Source organism: Saccoglossus kowalevskii, chromosome 20 (assembly GCF_978046115.1).
Source record: "Saccoglossus kowalevskii chromosome 20, keSacKowa6.1, whole genome shotgun sequence".
NCBI lineage: Eukaryota > Metazoa > Hemichordata > Enteropneusta > Harrimaniidae > Saccoglossus > Saccoglossus kowalevskii.
The window spans coordinates 622,881-644,069 of record NC_140660.1 but is presented as its reverse complement, the minus strand read 5'-3'; the positions used below and the strand labels follow the sequence as shown (position 1 = coordinate 644,069).

Sequence of the window (21,189 nt, the reverse complement as noted above, 5' to 3'; positions counted from 1 at the left end):
TTTTTATTTCGCCGCAGAAATAAGTCGACGCTCATTAGATGTTAGAATATCATTGGAGTTCAGAGTTATCCTACTCTCGCACAAATGTTATGATCAAGCAACTCGCGCGAGACTTATTACCGTCGAGACCAAATCCGAGAAGATGCATGCGGAAGCTGATGCCAAGAAAGGTTCCATTATGGGGCTCCTTTCTTTAGATTTTCTAAATGACGTTCGGCGGATGAACAAACGCCAGGTGAGTTTTACCAACTTGTCCACAATCTGTGATTTTTGTACGGTCCATGGAGCCCAACAAAGCAATTTAAAACAAGTCACCGTTTCTGACCGGGTCCTTACAAAGCTGACGTGTTGTCTACATATGCGATCCATACGTGTTGGTCAACGACGTCTACCGGTTTACTGCAGAGTTCGTTATTGATATTATCCCCACAATTCACTGCATAATATTACTTCACTTTGTCTGATTTTGTCACTTTTGACGAATATTTTTGTGAAAATATTAATACATAGTTACTGTTATCCATATGGAGTTGAAATTATTCGATCTCATCACGTCACGTGGCTTTAATACAAAACATTACCGTTTCTAAGTAAATGATAAGTTTTGACTCAATCGAACGTTACAATACTGTTTCTAGTCTGACAAAGTGTGGCATTTACGCTGTTATCACAGTTGTTTTGACTGGTCAAATGATTATCAGCTTGTAAAAGCTACACATACTTAATATTACATTATTGTCAATACAAGTGAATGTAGAAATATGGGGTGTGTTTGATAATAAAATAGACATCCAATAAAAGAGTCTATGGTCTGTTTTCAATATTGAAATCGAACAATTCGTCAGGGTCATTGTTGTCTGCTCTATACTCCAAAGTGAGTTTGTGTTCGAGATGGTGCACACATCTAGACTATGATAAACTAAGGATAATCCAAGAGTTGGAAAATACTGAAATTGTCACTTGTTAAAACCATGTCAAAAAGTGAAAATGATATGCATATGATGATAATACTAATTGCTATATTGAAATATATCCATTTGCTGTTTTTCTTAAATTCACCACTGAGGGCGTGATTTTGGCTCATGCTGAGCGGTGAAGCAGCAAATCTTGCATATGTCGAAAATTGAAACAGAGATCAAGTTTTTTTTTCAGCATGTACGGACTCGGTCCTAAGTGAACGCCACTTATATGACAGTTGCTGATATGATAAATCTGATACTGTTTTCATGTATATATTTTATTGCATAGCTATATTATCAAGTGCTTAACTTTGGTATGATAGTTTCCTCTGCTTTGATGATATGGAAAGGACTCATGGTTGTAACAGGAAGTGAAAGCCCTATAGTGGTGGTACTCAGGTATGTATCCCAGAATGCATCACAGTCAATTTTTACACCCAAAATGATGAGCAACAAAAATGCATATCCCATCATGCATCATGGCGACCACAGACACTGTATCCCATCATGCATCATGGTGACCACATGCACTATCCCATCATGCATCACAGTGACATAGACACTGTATCCCATCATGCATCACAGCGACCAGATACACTGTATCCCATCATGCATCATAGTGACCATAGACACTGTATCCCATCATGCATCACAGCGACCATAAACACTGTATCCCATCATGCATCACAGTGACAATATACACTGTATCCCATCATGCATCATAGTGACCATAGACACTATCCCATCATGCATCACAGTGACCATAGACACTGTATCCCATCATGCATCAGTGACCATAGACACTATCCTATCATGCATCACAGCGACCATATACACTGTATCCCATCATGCATCACAGCGACCATATACACTGTATCCCATCATGCATCATAGTGACCATAGACACTATCCCATCATGCATCACAGCGACCATATACACTGTATCCCATCATGCATCATAGTGACCATAGACACTATCCCATCATGCATCACAGTGACCATATACACTGTATCCCATCATGCATCACAGTGACATAGACACTGTATCCCATCATGTATCACAGCGACCATAGACACTGTATCCCATCATGCATCATAGTGACCATAGACACTGTATCCCATCATGCATCACAGCGACCATAAACACTGTATCCCATCATGCATCACAGCGACAATATACACTGTATCCCATCATGCATCATAGTGACCATAGACACTATCCCATCATGCATCACAGTGACCATAGACACTGTATCCCATCATGCATCAGTGACCATAGACACTATCCTATCATGCATCACAGCGACCATATACACTGTATCCCATCATGCATCACAGCGACCATATACACTGTATCCCATCATGCATCACAGCGACCATATACACTGTATCCCATCATGCATCATAGTGACCATAGACACTATCCCATCATGCATCACAGCGACCATATACACTGTATCCCATCATGCATCATAGTGACCATAGACACTATCCCATCATGCATCACAGTGACCATATACACTGTATCCCATCATGCATCACAGCGACCATATACACTGTATCTCATCATGCAGCATAGTGTCCATAGACACTGTATCCCATCATGTATCATCATGACCATACACTGTATCCCATCATGCATCGTGACCATACACTTTATCCCATCATGCATCGTGACCATACACTGTATCCCATCATGCATCATCATGACCACATACACTGTATCCCATCATACATCATAGTGACCACATACACTGTATCTCATCATGCATCGTGACCATACACTGTATCCCATCATGCATCATGACCACAGACACTGTATCCCATCATACATCATAGTGACCACATACACTGTATCCCATCATGCATCATCATGACCACAGTCACTGTATCCCATCATGCATCATGGTGACCACATACACTGTATCTCATCATACATCATAGTGACCACATACACTGTATCTCATCATGCATCAGTGACCATAGACACTGTATCCCATCATGCATCACAGCGACCATAAACACTGTATCCCATCATGCATCAAAGCGACATTATACACTGTATCCCATCATGCATCATAGTGACCATATACACTGTATCTCATCATGCAGCATAGTGTCCATAGACACTGTATCCCATCATGCATCATAACGACCATAGACACTGTATCCCATCATGTATCATCATGACCATACACTGTATCCCATCATGCATCGTGACCATACACTGTATCCCATCATGCATCGTGACCATACACTGTATCCCATCATACATCATAGTGACCACATACACTGTATCTCATCATGCATCAGTGACCATAGACACTGTATCCCATCATGCATCACAACGACCATAAACACTGTATCCCATCATGCATCACAGCGACAATATACACTGTATCCCATCATGCATCATAGTGACCATAGACACTATCCCATCATGCATCACAGTGACCATAGACACTGTATCCCATCATGCATCAGTGACCATAGACACTATCCTATCATGCATCACAGCGACCATATACACTGTATCCCATCACGCATCATAGTGACCATAGACATTGTGTCCATCTTGCAGCACAGCGACCATATACACTGTATTCCATCATGCATCACAGCGACCATATACACTGTATCCCATCATGCATCATAGTGACCATAGACACTATCCCATCATGCATCACAGCGACCATATACACTGTATCCCATGCAGCATAGTGTCCATAGACACTGTATCCCATCATGCATCATAACGACCATAGACACTGTATCCCATCATGTATCATCATGACCATACACTGTATCCCATCATGCATCATCATGACCACAGACACTGTATCCCATCATGCATCAGTGATCGTAGACATTGTATCCCATCATGCATCACAGTGACCATACACTGTATCCCATCATGCATCACAGTGGCCACAGACACCACCCCATCATGCATCATAGTGTCCATAGACACTGTATCCCATCATACATCATATTGACCATATACACTGTATCCCATCATGCATCATCGTGACCACATACACTGTTTCCCATCATGCATCATGGCGACCAGACATTGTATCCCATTGTGCATCATGGTGACCATATACACTGTATCCCATCATGCATCATGGTGACCATACACTGTATCCCATCATGCATCATTGACCATATACACTGTATCCCATCATGCATCAGTGACCATATACACTGTATCTCATCATGCATCAGAGACCAGACACTGTATCCCATCATGCATCACAGTGACCAGACACCATCCCATCATGCATCAGTGTCCATAGACACCATCCCATTATGCATCATAGTGTCCATAGACACTGTATCCCATCATGCATCATATTGACCATATACACTGTATCCCATCATGCATCATCGTGACCACATACAGTTTCCCATCATGCATCATGGCGACCAGACATTGTATCCCATCATGAATCATAGTGACCACATACATTGTATCCCATCATGCATCATGGTGACCAGACACTGTGTCCCATCATGCATCATAGCGACCATAGACACTTTCCCATCATGCATCATCCTGACCACATACACCGTGTCTTATCATGCATCAAGGCGACCACAGACACTGTATCCCATCATGCATCATGGTGAAAAGACACTGTATCCCATCATGCATCATGGTGACCAGACATTGTATCGATATTCACTGCCGTTGAGTGGTGTATATTTTTAAGAATAAATGTATGGAAGAGTTTTTAAGCGCCCTTCTTTCTAATCTAAACCCTAACACTCGCTCCATATATTTTAATATCAGTGTTCTCTCAGGAATTTGTGACTCGAATTACAGACCAAATTGCATAAAGTAGCATATTAATTACTGATACTGATTTGCATAAATTGTTAACACACCACAAGGCAAGTGTTTTTGACTTTTATTTCAAAAAAATACATGCACTTCATATAACACATTATAAACCAGTTAGCATCAAACATTTAAGTTGTTTTTTACTAGTTATTTGTTTAATGATGTTTCCTTGCCCACAAATCTGCTGCTATATCAAAACTAGTAGTTCCTTTAATGCTATGAATAGGTGGTTGAATGTTGTTTCATTTATTCGACTTGGCAGCATTTCAATCGTAACACTGTACTTTTTCAATGTAATGCATGGCATTTAGACCAAACATTCATTCTATTTTTTGGCCTTATTTCATGTTTTCCCCGAAGGAAACACAATAATCCTAGAAAATACAAACACAATTCTTAATGAAACATGTTTACATGTTGTGGGTTCCATGTTGCAGAAAGTGAAATAAAATAATTTACCTTTTCGTCTGGAGTTTGACGCAACTAATCATAGCTTTCAAGCCATGCTTATTGATTGCAGTCTTCAATCTCTTTGAATCTTTCCCTAGTCAGGCACATTTTCCTCATTAGTAGGCAGTGATTTTCATTTCTTCTATATTGGAGTTGATAACAAAATGAGAGCATCGAGTGTTGGTTTTCTTGAGACAAAATTATGCGATATGTGTATGGTACTATAGTCGACGAAAAGTATTTTAGTGGTCAAAACTTTAACAATTCACTACCGTCCAGAACTCGACCGGCTTATTGATTTGAGTTGCATGCTCAGTAAAAAACATTGGTCTGACCAATACAATAACAAGCCGGTAGGCTGGTTGGCGATTCGCTCCGCTCAAAAACAAGCAACATGTTTTTGGCTGTTTCCATGGTGACATAAACGTGAAGCTAACGTCGGTTTATTACTAATACGAAGTTCGCAAACACCATTCAGTCTTTAGAAGTCACTTAGTTTATTACTAGGACCACAGTTACTCTCCTAGTAGACTGTGCTAGGACGTATTCTGCTGTTACATTTATTATTTCCAACCGTTTTGAGATAGAATTTTCTAGAATGAAGCGTTTCCTGTAAATGCTGGAAAGCTAATAATGAAATAACGAAATGGTAAATATTTATCTAAATTGCAGTGTGTTGACCTTCATAACAATGTACTTCATAATGCAAAACACTAGTCACAGTGAGTAATTTAAATATACGACTCCTAATCGAAAAATATGACCACAGTCCAGAATTTCAGACAGATATTAAGCAACCTAAGAGCGTATCAGAAGCATTTACTCTAAAATATAAAAAAGAACTGCAGTCAAAAGTCAAGAATGCCAGCAAATAAAGGACTCTGTCCCACAATCCTTTTTGCGCGTTATTACGGACATGCGCAAAAAACTGTACCACGCTTGTCAAATCTGGGTCAAATATACAGTACGCTACTATCTTACCACAGATTATTTAGTAGTGGAGTGTTCGGTGACCATTGAATTAGCCCGTGATTCATATTTTATGTGTATTAATTTATTCATCAATTTTCGTGACTGACAGTACTGCCCAAATTTTAGTCAAAAAAACGCAACTGGAGAAACGGAAGAGCATCGCCAGGCGATGGATGCAGGGCTCTTTGGCAACGACCGCATAGAGGTCAAAATACACGTTCTATTTTTACGTGTTGAATTTGGCTCTTCCGTTTCGCCCCCTCCGGAATGTTCTACTTTCGCAGCCTAATCGCAGATTTTGGGCGGATTATTGATAGAGAATAATGTCTTTATTACAAAAATGCTGAAAAACCCTGAGTTGTTGCCTTAGTTATTTTTTTATTGGCGAAAAACTGCGAACTCGGCAAATTTGGTTGCACAACTTCCCTTTATCATATACACCCAGCGACACCGATGCCAGCTGACTGTGTACAAAACTGGTAGGAGGTAATACATTTGGGGCGAAAGTATTCAAAAATCAGTTTTTGGATGTTGCAATGGCAGTGGTGGGCCAGGATTTTTTTCCAATTAGTGACGGCTCGACCTACCTGTGAAGTATGAACAAAACCAGTGGAGCCGAAAAAATCACAGAGGAGTTAAAAGCCGTTGCTGGTGAAAAGTTACCCCAACTTTGGGGTCAAATTTCTCGGTAATGAAAACAGATATCAAAAAGTCAAATAGTAACTTTGTGCCCACACTCAAGCTGAGTAGAATGAGCTATGTCTGAAGTGTTTTATCCCAAATTTGTAGGAGGAGATACATTTGGCGCGAAGCTATCCAAAAATCAGTTTTTTGGTTGTTGCTATGGCAACGGTGGGCCAAAAAATTTTTTCAGATTTTTCCTAATAACTAGGGTGAAGGTGTGACCTACCTGCCAAGTTTGAACGAAATCGGCCGAGCCAAAAAAATCACAGAAGAAATCATATGTGAAAATACTGGAAATGTAGACACACACACACACACCCACAAAACGACAAAAGTGATTATAAGGGCAATCCTAGCAGAGCGGATCGCCACTAGACACTAGTCGTCATTTTCACTGCTAATTTACATGTATTGTTTTAGAATCAAGAGACATGATACTGGAAAGACATGTCGCTTGTTAAAGTCATGGGGAATTAACGTTATTTTTGAATGGGGGATTGAATGATTGCGCCATGGAGGTAAATGATTGCGTAAAGTTTGTGACGATCATTATGTCGCGTAATAGACACATTTTACAAGATCAGGGTTGGATGTTTCAGTGTGATGTTATCTTACGGTAAACCCTGGCTGGTTCATGCATCAAATTCAAACTCACTAATCGTAGAAACATGTCAACATACACATTAGGAAATTAGGATATCAGTGAGTTTAATTTTAGCAAGTACCAACACTATTTGTATGCAATTTTGTGAAATCGACAAGACAAGCAGACACAACGGGGGACACAACAATTCAATCCATGGTTACAAACTCACAAATCCCAATTCCAAAATCAACAAACACGCACACATTTCAGTGTTTAATTTACCGCTGACCACGCTATATGCTATACATCACCCAATTTATTCGTTATTTAATCTACACTCATAAACAACAATGTAAGAGCACTAAACTGTGTTTTCTGTTGTGATGAAAAAAACACCGATTGTGTCCATTATCATGCAGAGTATAATAAGGTATGCCATATCTGACTAATCGCGCCAAGCTCAGCATTGGGCTCTCTCTTTTGAAGACAAGCCTTTCAATGACCTCGCCACTGGCATGCCATGGGCGAGACATGGGCGAAATGATGGAGGGGTACTAGAGGGACATTAGTTAGTTACGGGTGAGAAGGGCCTTGAGGAACTCTTCCAAAATTTATTTTTTATTGTGAAAAACACACAATTCCATAATTGATCAAAAAAAATAGTGGTTAAAATATTGGTAATTATTAGGTACTGAAAATAGTAACATTTATGTATTACATTACACTCAGAGTATTCTAACCAAAAATATTTTTTTTTTTTTAAATTATTTTACATAATTTGATGTATTTTTGTTTCTTACAGTGGGAGTATGGAGCCGGCTTTTTTCCGAGGTGACCTTCTCTTTTTGACTAACTACCAAGAGGAACCTGTGAGGGTAGGAGAAATTGTTGTGTTTAAAATAGAAGGCAGAGAAATTCCTATCGTTCACAGAGTGATAAAACTGCATCAAAAGTAGGTACATCTGTTTTTGTAGTATCTTGTGTACGTCTCACTTACCATCTCATTCGCCATCTCAATCTCCATCTCAATCTCCATTTCACTCGCCATCTCACTCGCCATCTAACTCGCCATCTCGCTTGCCATCTCACTCACCATCTCGCTCGCCATCTCACTCGCCATCTCACTCGCCATCTCGCTTGCCATCTCACTCGCCATCTCACTTGCCATCTCACTCGCCATCTCCCTCGCCATCTCCCTCGCCATCTCCCTCGCCATCTCCCTCGCCATCTCCCTCGTCATTTCCCTCGTCATCTCCCTCGTCATCTCCCTCGCCATCTCCCTCGTCATCTCCCTCGTCATCTCCCTCGTCATCTCCCTCGCCATCTCCCTCACCATCTCCCTCGTCATCTCCCTCGTCATCTCCCTCGTCATCTCCCTCGTCATCTCCCTCGTCATCTCCCTCGCCATCTCCCTCGTCATCTCCCTGACCATCTCCCTGACCATCTCCCTCACCATCTCCCTCGTCATCTCCCTCGTCATCTCCCTCGTCATCTCCCTCACCATCTCCCTCACCATCTCCCTCACCATCTCCCTCGTCATCTCCCTCACCATCTCCCTCACCATCTCCCTCACCATCTCCCTCGTCATCTCCCTCGTCATCTCCCTCGCCATCTCACTCGCCATCTCACTTACCATCACAATTGAAGCTAGTCCTCCAGCCCGAAAACTCTTAGAAATGTCTATGATGCGTTGAGCTAGGACCGTTATTCAATATATTCCAAAAAATTATCGTGGTTTAATAGATCAATAACAGCAAAGTCAATTGTGTTATTTAAATCATTTTGTTATGAAGTCTTTCAGGACTTCCAGCTCTATATACAGACTACCAACATTTTATTTTTGCTTGTACTTTGAACTAGTGATCTATTTATTTCAAGCCATTTGCTAAGTTTTTCACCATCACAATGGCTATTTCTCTTTTTGTTCACAGAGAAACGGGTGAAATCAAATTTTTAACAAAAGGTGACAATAATTCAGTTGATGACCGTGGTTTGTATGCACCTGGTCAGCTCTGGTTACAACGCAAAGATGTAGTTGGTAGGGCTAGAGGTTTTGTACCTTATGTTGGCATGGTAACCATATTAATGAATGATTATCCAAAATTTAAGGTAAGTATGTCAGCTGTGTGTATTAGCAGCGGTCTGGCTTTTGTCACTCCATACATAAATTTTGAGATCTATGAATGAATTCTGGCAATAAAACCACATTGTATTTGTTGCGCAATGCCCTAAATATCAGGTATAAAGCAGTCTGTGAGGTAGATGTCAACCGTTCTCTTTGCCTGGTGTCATTTCACCTCTTGGGGGCGCTGTGTGATAACGTCACTAATGAACATGATGTCTTAGCCATATTGCTATTGTATACATGTACCTATTCTAATCTGGTTTCCACAAACGTTGAATAGCCAACAAAAATTTTAATATATTTAGTTTTCTATAATTATATGCGTGTAGTCTGATAGTTTGATCTAGATTTGATTGGAATGGAATATTTTTAAACATATTCTGTCTCATGTTCTGCCTCAAAATGTATTGTCTGATTTGCAAAGTTTTCTTTCCTGATAGTTGACTTTTCACAATGTGTTTGTATAATTGTTGTTGTTTCCCCCAATAAAAAAACATGGAAAAGTCATTGAATTGAATGCATGGACTGAGTGACAGAAAGTATTCCTAAGCCTGACATAACATTGGTTAGTTTTGTGTATGTTAGGTATTACTCTATGTTTGTAAATATCTCGTTTGTTTGAAATATCTGTTTCCCAGTAATATTTTTTTTTGAATGTTGATCGCCGTTGGTTTCTGCATGCTGAGTTTGGGATGCGTCAGTCTCAACGTCTGTCATTCAAGCCAAATATTGATTGTAATTATTGAAGGACTGGAAACCAAAATAATTAACACTATTTATTACCATATTTGTCTTCAGTTAGGCGCCACCTTCAATTAGGCGCCATTGTCATGAAAATGTTGCATTTTACACCCCAGACAGAATTGAAATTTAATTGAATTAAGCGCCGGCGCTTATGAAAGTGCCATTATGAAAGGGCCCTTATGAAAGTGTTTTGTTTTGCTGGTGAAGTGTGAATTATAGAATGACAGACGACTGTCAATCATGATTCAGATTACGTCATGTACAACGCAATAATACAAGCAAATAGAAAACAGTATTTTACATTCCTTCCTTAGCATATTGATACATAAAAAAATAAAAAATATGTAACAAAAAAATTACCATTACCAAAAAAACCCTGCAAGTTGTGCATCAAACTCCAAAAGGGTTACTGGTTAGTAGCGATAGATGCAATTGCAGAAGTCCCTCACTGCTACTGTACGATGTTTTTTTATGCAAAAAAATTAGTTCTGTTTCTAAAAAATGTTAAGAACATAAGTACCCGATCATTCCATCATTACTTCACTCATTACTGATTCTCTTGTAGACAGTACATGTACATAGTATTATTTCGCAATCGACAATCATGCCAGAGACCAACAACGAAAGCAGTACTCAGCAAAATTCCATTCATAATTATTTTTCTGTACCAACTACTAGTACTCGACTGGTGCATCGACCAGCTTTGCATCCTCAAATGTTGTTTCTAGTATTCCAAAAAAAATTGATGTCTGCAGAACCAAGCTTGGTAAACAACTGTACTGTGAAACATCAACTAATTGAAAGAGTGTTGATGGCGACGATTTCTCAAAATGTGACACCAGACATCAAGACACTCTGTCATAAAAACGGCGTGTCGTTGTGTATACTAAGCAACACGGTCAGCGAGCAGCTGCAAAACATTACCTTATCCACCACAAGAATGTTGGTCGATGGCTTAAAGATGACACATTGGGCAAGCTTAACATTCAACTCATGTTAAAGTATCTAAAGATATTGATGACAACCTCGTGAAATGGATTTTGGAACTTAGAAACAATCAAATTCCAGTGTCTGTCAACATGCTTTGCGAGAAAGCCAAAAGTTTTATTCGCCCACACAATCCAGCATTCAAAGGTTCAACAGGATGGGCACGACAGTTTTTACGTAGACACTCGCTATCAGTTTGCCGCCAAACTTCAGTCGCACAACATTTACCATCAGAACTTGAAGAAAAAAAATTACTGCTTTTCACGAGTTCGTCGTACAACAACAGCATAAATTCTATTTGTCTTTGGAACTGATAGGGAATATGGGTGAAACACCAATGTACTTCCATTTATTGCAAAGCACATCCATTGAACATAAAGGAGCAAAGACTGTTAGTGTACGTGGCACAGGAGCCGAAAAACGTCATTTGACTGTCATTCTAACAGTCTTGGCAAATGGCGTGATGCTCCCTTCCATGATTATATTCAAGGGTGTACGGAAACTGAAACTCAATGTACCTGATGAAATAGTCGAGGAAGTGCAGAGAAAGATACGATGAAGATTTGGTTAACACACATATGGTTACCATACACCAAGAGTCGCCAATCTTTAATCTCTTTAAGACTCTGTTACAGGCAGTCTGCAGTCTACTAACACGTACAGGGCCGTAATTTCAGGTGGTTGTACATCTAATCAACAACCCCTGGATGTGTCCATTAACAAACCTTTCAAGGATTATATAAAGAAGTGGTGTAACTTTATTGAACAACAGCTCCGCACACTGAACCCCGGCGAAAGACCCAAGACAGCGACAAAGCAGGAAAAAGTTCACTGGATTGAAGAAACTGAACAACCAGACATGCTGAAATAATCATTCACAGTTACTGGATTAGCAAACAATCTTGACGGTTCTGAGGACGCAATATACAGGTGCGATGAAGCCAAACAACAAATTGATGAAGTGGTAGCATCTCAGCTTGGCGTTGATATCACAGGTGACACTTCATCAGAAAGTGATGATGACATACCCAGCGGCTCCAACAGCGATGATGATTTGCCAACATGTGCTGAAATACTTGAACGCTATTTCAACTCTGATGACAGTAGCTCTAGTGACTTCGAAGGATTTTAAACCATGAACAGCAACAGACACTAAAATAACTGAAATTGACACTTGCCAAAATTATCCAAGTTTCTGTTCAGAATAAAGTAAAACTTACCATTAATTTTATTCTTTATTTATTTACAACAAACAAGATTCTCTATATTATTTTTAACTGTGTTTTTATGCATTTTTTTACATTATTTTTTTTATAATCGTGTGATTTTTTTCTTTAACAGTGAATGTTGTAACAATAAAAACTTTGTTTTGCAAAATCTCCAATTTTCCTGTCTGCATTATATTATTGAAAACCTAAATTAATTCCTTGCAAACAAACAGTAGTACAAAATATTACCAATAAGTTGATACAATGTATCACCAGAATGTAGCAAGAACATAGTAAAAAAAATCAATGAAATTAGCCATTTGAAACAAGTGTATAGGTATATATATTTATCTATATTTCATTGCCAAACTAAAAAAGAATTAGAGTTGTCTCGCTGAATCACTCAATTCCAACTATAAAAAAATGTCAATGAGCATTGGTTAATATGTATTAATAACCATTCTTACCAATCGCTAGCTTTATTTCATTCAACAACTTTAATGCTAAAAATAGTTGAAAATGTGAGTGTGGTTCTTTCACAAAAAGTATACTTCTGTGACCCAGGTCGTGCTTTGATCAGATGACTTTCAGCCAATCAATTATGTTGTGACAAAGCATATTTGACGCAAATTGAAAGGTTTTCATACCATCCAATCACTGTTGTCAATTTATGTACTTTTGTTCTTGTGCTTCGATAAGCTTCATAATTATTCACTTGAGCAACATCGGTATATTTTGACAAAGCTTAGATTTGACCTCAGTTCAAAAAGAAAAAAACTAGGCTGAGATACATTAGGGTACATGACGAATCAGTTTTCTTTGCAAGTTGAAAAAAAAAAAAGGTAAACCAGACTAGGGTAGATGATTTTCAATACTGAAGGTCTTCTGGGAATCATGAATTTCCAAATATTTATTTTTTCTGAGTCCAATATATTATTTATTATTGTTAAGCTCTGTTTGATTTTTTCAGAGCATGTCGCCGTTTTTACTATCGCACTGGTTTGTGAGAAAACTTTTGTAGATCAAGCCCAGCACCTGATCATGACTCAATTTTGATGTCAAATTTTACCAGACCGACATTGCTTTAGCATCATTATTTTTGGAATAAAAACCACATCAATATTTTCCTTGCTTTTCTGCTCTTGGCCCAAAGAAGTCAACAATGCCCTTTTCACATAACTGTTAATAATACTGTGAAATAATTTATTTTCACTGGAATTAATTTTCGCTGAAAAGATTTTTTGGGTATTTTATATAGAATTTATTTTCACTGATTTTTGGTGAGTTGAATGTAAAATCTAAGAAAAAAGGTAAATTCGCTGGATTTTATTTTTACTGAGGCCAGACTTTTTTATTCCTTGTTTTGTGAGTTTTTATAAGGCAATTTTTTTGAGGAGGGCGAAAAAAAATGAAATTAATCCTTTTTTTTCTATTAGATTTGTGTGATTCTCAAGGAAATGTAAGTGAGATTATTGATCGGAGAGAAGAAATGAAATAAAATTTTATTCCATGTATAACCTTGTTTCTCATCTGCGCGAGACTTCGGTACTTTGATCATGATACTCCCACGAAAATGCAACTTGGATTTGTTATTCGGCGGTGGTAAAAAAAATGAAAATAAAAAAAATATTTTTTTACAAGTCGGCGGGCGCGAGAAATTGTGCTGAAATAAAATTTTATTTTTATTTCATTTTCGGCTCCAGTTCATTCGGCGGGTTCGCGAAACAAGCGATAATAAAAAAATTGCCTGAATCACTTTTTCGGCAAAAATAACCAAAAATAAATTCCAAGCGAAAATAGTTAATAGTTAATACTTGTATCCTCAAACTTTACCATTAAAACCACCATTTTGACCAATCCTGTACCAGTGATCAGTGTTTGGGCAATTGGTTGGTGTTTTCAAGCGAGCTAAGATAATAATGCAGTCATTTACAGTCAGGGAAAATACTGTGTGGTTGGAAATTAAGTGATCAATTGAACAGTTGGAAGTGATGTTAGAGTATTTCTAATTAGTTTTAACTCGTATAATTATTTACTCACTGTTTACTGATAGCTAGAACATTGTATGTATCTTCACTTTCAGGTTATTTCTTTTGCCGATTTCTCACAACCAACAACATGATGTTTCATTTGGGATTTTGAGAAACTTAACATGAATCGTTATGGCATTCATACGCACAATACCCCGCCATGTTTCAACGTTTAAATTGTCAGTTAACAAGGTCTTTCTGTGGGATTGACATACTAGAATGAATGGGTTCAATTATTAGTGTTCACTGATGATATCATTTACTGGCCCTCTAGAGGCAAAATGATACCATGCAAAGTGGGTGTCTTCACAGCTTGTTTTGCAGCACATACAAGTTGTTTTTATCGCCATCCATAGATTTGATGTACAAATTTGATGTACAAAGTGACAAAAGCCAGACCTCTGCTCCCCTTTAATGATTACTTTTTTATAATTTGGTGAGTCCTTCGTCCCTCTTCATATTAATCTGGAAACAAATTTGCTTGTATAGTAAGTGGGTGACCACAATGTTGATTGGTTTATGTTTTGACTAAGAATTGAAAATTTACTCAAAAAAAGTGCAAATAAATTAGGGCAAGAAAGTCTGATTGTAAAAGGGTTAAATGTCAAGTGATAGTGTGACCGTTCATTTCTTTGTGATGTTAGAATAAATTTACATGGTTAACGAGCCAAATCAAAACAATGTTTCCAAAGTTATATGGACAAGGCTGAAAGGATGCACAAAATAATAGAGGTAACCAGACTAGTACATTAATGGATCAAACCCTGTGTTGGTATGATACAAACCCTGTGTTGGTATGATACAAACCCTGTGTTGGTATCATACAAACCCTGTGTTGGTATCATACAAACCCTGTGTTGGTATGATACAAACCCTGTGTTGGTATGATACAAACCCTGTGTTGGTATCATACAAACCCTGTGTTGGTATGATACAAACCCTGTGTTGGTATGATACAAACCCTGTGTTGGTATGATACAAACCCTGTGTTGGTATGATACAAACCCTGTGTTGGTATGATACAAACTCTGTGTTGGTATGATACAAACCCTGTGTTGGTATGATACAAACCCTGTGTTGGTACGATACAAACCCTGTGTTAGTATCATACAAACCCTGTGTTGGTACAATACAAACCGTGTGTTGGTATGCTACAAACCCTGTGTTGGTATGATACAAACCGTGTGTTGGTATCATACAAACCCTGTGTTGGTATCATACAAACCCTGTGTTGGTATCATACAAACCCTGTGTTGGTATCATACAAACCCTGTGTTGGTATCATACAAACCCTGTGTTGGTATCATACAAACCCTGTGTTGGTATCATACAAACCCTGTGTTGGTATCATACAAACCCTGTGTTGGTATCATACAAACCCTGTGTTGGTATCATACAAACCCTGTGTTGGTATCATACAAACCCTGTGTTAGTATGATACAAACCCTGTGTTGGTATCATACAAACCCTGTGTTGGTATCATACAAACCCTGTGTTGGTATCATACAAACCGTGTGTTGGTATGATACAAACCCTGTGTTGGTACGATACAAACTCTGTGTTGGTACGATACAAACCCTGTGTTGGTACGATGCAAACCCTGTGTTGGTACGATACAAACCCTGTGTTGGTACGATACAAACCCTGTGTTGGTACGATACAAACCCTGTGTTGGTACGATACAAACCCTGTGTTGGTATGATACAAACCCTGTGTTGGTATGATACAAACCCTGTGTTGGTATGATACAAACCCTGTGTTGGTACGATACAAACCCTGTGTTGGTACGATACAAACCCTGTGTTGGTACGATACAAACCCTGTGTTGGTACGATACAAACCCTGTGTTAGTACGATACAAACCCTGTGTTGGTACGATACAAACCCTGTGTTGGTACGATACAAACCCTGTGTTGGTATCATACAAACCCTGTGTTGGTATGATACAAACCCTGTGTTGGTATGATACAAACCCTGTGTTGGTACGATACAAACCCTGTGTTGGTACGATACAAACCCTGTGTTGGTACGATACAAACCCTGTGTTGGTACGATACAAACCCTGTGTTGGTACGATACAAACTCTGTGTTGGTACGATACAAACCCTGTGTTGGTACGATACAAACCCTGTGTTGGTACGATACAAACCCTGTGTTGGTACGATACAAACCCTGTGTTGGTACGATACAAACCCTGTGTTGGTATGATACAAACCGTGTGTTGGTATGATACAAACCGTGTGTTGGTATGATACAAACCCTGTGTTGGTATGATACAAACCCTGTGTTGGTATGATACAAACCCTGTGTTGGTATGATACAAACCCTGTGTTGGTATGATACAAACCCTGTGTTGGTACGATACAAACCCTGTGTTGGTATGATACAAACCCTGTGTTGGTACGATACAAACCCTGTGTTGGTACGATACAAACCCTGTGTTGGTACGATACAAACCCTGTGTTGGTACGATACAAACCCTGTGTTGGTACGATACAAACTCTGTGTTGGTATCATACAAACCCTGTGTTGGTATCATACAAACCCTGTGTTGGTATCATACAAACCCTGTGTTGGTATCATACAAACCCTGTGTTGGTATCATACAAACCCTGTGTTGGTATCATACAAACCCTGTGTTGGTATCATACAAACCCTGTGTTTGTACGATACAAACCCTGTGTTGGTATCATACAAACCCTGTGTTGGTATCATACAAACCGTATTTACCATGTACACATGTACACAGTTTATTCAGTGTTATTATCAGATGAACACTGGATACCAAAAAAACAAATCCTAACTGACTTAAATTTCTTTTCTTTTTAGTATCTTATATTGGCATGTCTTGGTCTATTTGTGCTAATCCATAGAGAATGACATCATCAATGACATCATCAAGTCTACGCAGTACTTTGCCGTGATTGGTCAACCTGCCATGGATTCATTATAAAGGATGTGTGGATAACAATAATGGAAGTTGTGGGGGGAGGGGGGGTCCTAAATGACTGAGGAGCTGAAAACGAGTTTAGATTCTAACCAAACAGGTTTTCATGTTCAGGAGATTTTATTAAATTTAAATTATGCTGACATTATTTTCTTATTCATAGATGTAAGACATCCAAGTCTGATTAAAATAAGATTTTTGTTTTGACCTTTGAGTATTTTTTTCGATTCTATTTACTTTTTGTCATTTTATTTTATTTTGAATGCCATACATAAATCTGATCAGCTCCCAAGGAGTCTCAGTCAATCAAGTTTCATAATTTTTAACAACCAGTCAGAATGCTCGTATTGAACAGCAAATCAATGTGTAATGTACATTCTAGAAGTAAAATGGTCTCTGATTGGTTTAGTAATTCAGTGATCACATGTAGTGTAGACGCATTAGTTATTCACTGGTATTTATTTTTCGCCATTTTCAATAATTAAAAGTTGTTAAATTAAATCTATGTAGACATGTAGAATAACAATAGAACACAAAGTTTGTAAAATTAAAACTTAATGAAATTGTCCAAAATAGTGAAATTAAATACCAGTGAAAATAAATGGTTTTACAGTATTCCTCAGTTTATAAATATTGTGTTCAACTCATACCCACAGTCAGTAGTAATGTCTTCTTTAATATTTTATATTTAATACATAGGGTTATATTTATACATGATATCTGATCACAATTATCAGAAAATATCAACTATTGATAACATAACTGAGTCTGTCGGTATGGACACTGAGTCTGTCGGTATGTCCACTCAGACACTGAGTCTGTCGGTATGTCCACTCGGACACTGTGAGTCTGTCGGTATGTCCACTCGGACACTGTGAGTCTGTCGGTATGTCCACTCGGACACTGTGAGTCTGTCGGTATGTCCACTCAGACACTGAGTCTGTCGGTATGTCCACTCAGACACTGAGTCTGTCGGTATGTCCACTCAGACACTGAGTCTGTCGGTATGTCCACTCAGACACTGAGTCTGTCGGTATGTCCACTCAGACACTGAGTCTGTTGGTATGTCCACTCAGACACTGAGTTTGTCTGTATGTCCACTCAGACACTGCGAGTCTGTCGGTATGTCCACTCAGACACTGAGTCTGTCGGTATGTCCACTCGGACACTGTGAGTCTGTCGGTATGTCCACTCAGACACTGAGTCTGTCGGTATGTCCACTCAGACACTGAGTCTGTCGGTATGTCCACTCAGACACTGAGTCTGTTGGTATGTCCACTCAGACACTGAGTCTGTTGGTATGTCCACTCAGACACTGAGTCTGTCGGTATGTCCACTCAGACACTGAGTCTGTTGGTATGTCCACTCAGACACTGAGTCTGTTGGTATGTCCACTCAGACACTGAGTCTGTCGGTATGTCCACTCAGACACTGAGTCTGTCGGTATGTCCACTCAGACACTGAGTCTGTTGGTATGTCCACTCAGACACTGAGTCTGTTGGTATGTCCACTCAGACACTGAGTCTGTCTGTATGTCCACTCAGACACTGCGAGTCTGTCGGTATGTCCACTCAGACACTGAGTCTGTCGGTATGTCCACTCAGACACTGTGAGTCTGTCTGTATGTCCACTCAGACACTGAGTCTGTCTGTATGTCCACTCAGACACTGCGAGTCTGTCTGTATGTCCACTCAGACACTGCGAGTCTGTCGGTATGTCCACTCAGACACTGAGTCTGTCGGTATGTCCACTCAGACACTGTGAGTCTGTCGGTATGTCCACTCAGACACTGAGTCTGTCGGTATGTCCACTCAGACACTGAGTCTGTCGGTATGTCCATTCAGACACTGCGAGTCTGTCGGTATGTTCACTCAGACACTGCGAGTCTGTCGGTATGTCCACTCAGACACTGTGAGTCTGTCGGTATGTCCACTCAGACACTGTGAGTCTGTCGGTATGTCCACTCAGACACTGTGAGTCTGTCGGTATGTCCACTCAGACACTGTGAGTCTGTCGGTATGTCCACTCAGACACTGAGTCTGTCGGTATGTCCACTCAGACACTGAGTCTGTCGGTATGTCCACTCAGACACTGTGAGTCTGTCGGTATGTCCACTCAGACACTGAGTCTGTCGGTATGTCCACTCAGACACTGTGAGTCTGTCGGTATGTCCACTCAGACACTGTGAGTCTGTCGGTATGTCCACTCAGACACTGTGAGTCTGTCGGTATGTCCACTCAGACACTGCGAGTCTGTCGGTATGTTCACTCAGACACTGCGAGTCTGTCGGTATGTTCACTCAGACACTGTGAGTCTGTCGGTATGTCCACTCAGACACTGTGAGTCTGTCGGTATGTCCACTCAGACACTGTGAGTCTGTCGGTATGTCCACTCAGACACTGTGAGTCTGTCGGTATGTCCACTCAGACACTGAGTCTGTCGGTATGTCCACTCAGACACGAGTCTGTCGGTATGTCCACTCAGACACTGAGTCTGTCGGTATGTCCATTCAGACACTGCGAGTCTGTCGGTATGTTCACTCAGACACTGCGAGTCTGTCGGTATGTCCACTCAGACACTGTGAGTCTGTCGGTATGTCCACTCAGACACTGTGAGTCTGTCGGTATGTCCACTCAGACACTGTGAGTCTGTCAATGGAAATGCTGAATTGTTTTGAGTTACAAAGATTATGTTGCAAAAACATTAAGTTACAAAAATGTCCACGCCCAAATTGTTACTCTATGTTCTATTAATAGTTAATATGGATTTTTTGTTTTATGTTGTATATTTTTTGTAACTAAAAGTTGATTAAAATTTGAGCTACTAAATTCGAGTAATTCAGCATCTCCTGTCATTGTTAAAAATTATGTAATTTTCTTTATTTTTAGATATGTGACATTTTATATTACAATGGTTTCAGGACATGTTACCATGGTTTCCTATGACAAGAATACATCTATATCTCAACTTCTTAGAATGTACTTGTTCATTTCTAAAGTATTTCAAAGTTTACATAATTTTTAATGGGGTTTAACAATGAAATGTTTGTGCTATGACACCATTGTGAAATAAGTAATTTTATGCATATAATTTTTCTGAAACAGGACAGTCAAACTTGTGTCGGTGACCACCTCTATATAAAGACCAATTGTCTATAATGACCACATTTTAGTATGTCGTGGCATAACATGAGCATCCTGTGTATAAAGATAACCTCTTTATAATGACCATTCTTTCAACAATAATTTTGATTTGTTTCAAGTCAAACTTATTTTATTTTGATTATTATAAGTGGGTGATTCATAAACAAAAATAATCCTGTCTAGAAAGACTATTTCACTACAGTCCTGTGTGTGCGTGGGGAGGGGGGGGGCACTATACACAGGATTGACTGTATTTCCATAATAATAATTTGCATATGTTGAAAACACACAAGTGGCATTCTGTCTTAATGTGGTTATTAAGAGAATACAGCAAAGTATGTACAAAGGCAGTACAGTTATTGTATGGACCAATAAAACTGCCCGAATTATACTTATTTCCTGCATGTAGTAATAAGTCCTGTACGGGGCGGACAGACAGACAGACGAGTTCTATTGTTTTTGATGTCAGATGTATAAATAAATTATAGTGTTGCCCATTGTTCGATG

General features: G+C 39.2%; 1 protein-coding gene across 1 annotated transcript; it reads left to right on the top strand.

Annotated features, from left to right (window-relative positions):
• The first annotated feature begins 121 nt into the window (after positions 1 to 121).
• On the top strand, positions 122 to 18,186 carry LOC100370285 (signal peptidase complex catalytic subunit SEC11A). Its single transcript, XM_002740493.4, has 5 exons — positions 122 to 235; positions 1,249 to 1,358; positions 8,301 to 8,450; positions 9,430 to 9,607; positions 17,422 to 18,186. The coding sequence occupies exons 1-5, from the start codon at positions 143 to 145 to the stop codon at positions 17,470 to 17,472; spliced, it is 582 nt and encodes a 193-aa protein (XP_002740539.1). The 5' UTR covers positions 122 to 142; the 3' UTR covers positions 17,473 to 18,186.
• The last annotated feature ends 3,003 nt before the right edge of the window (positions 18,187 to 21,189 follow it).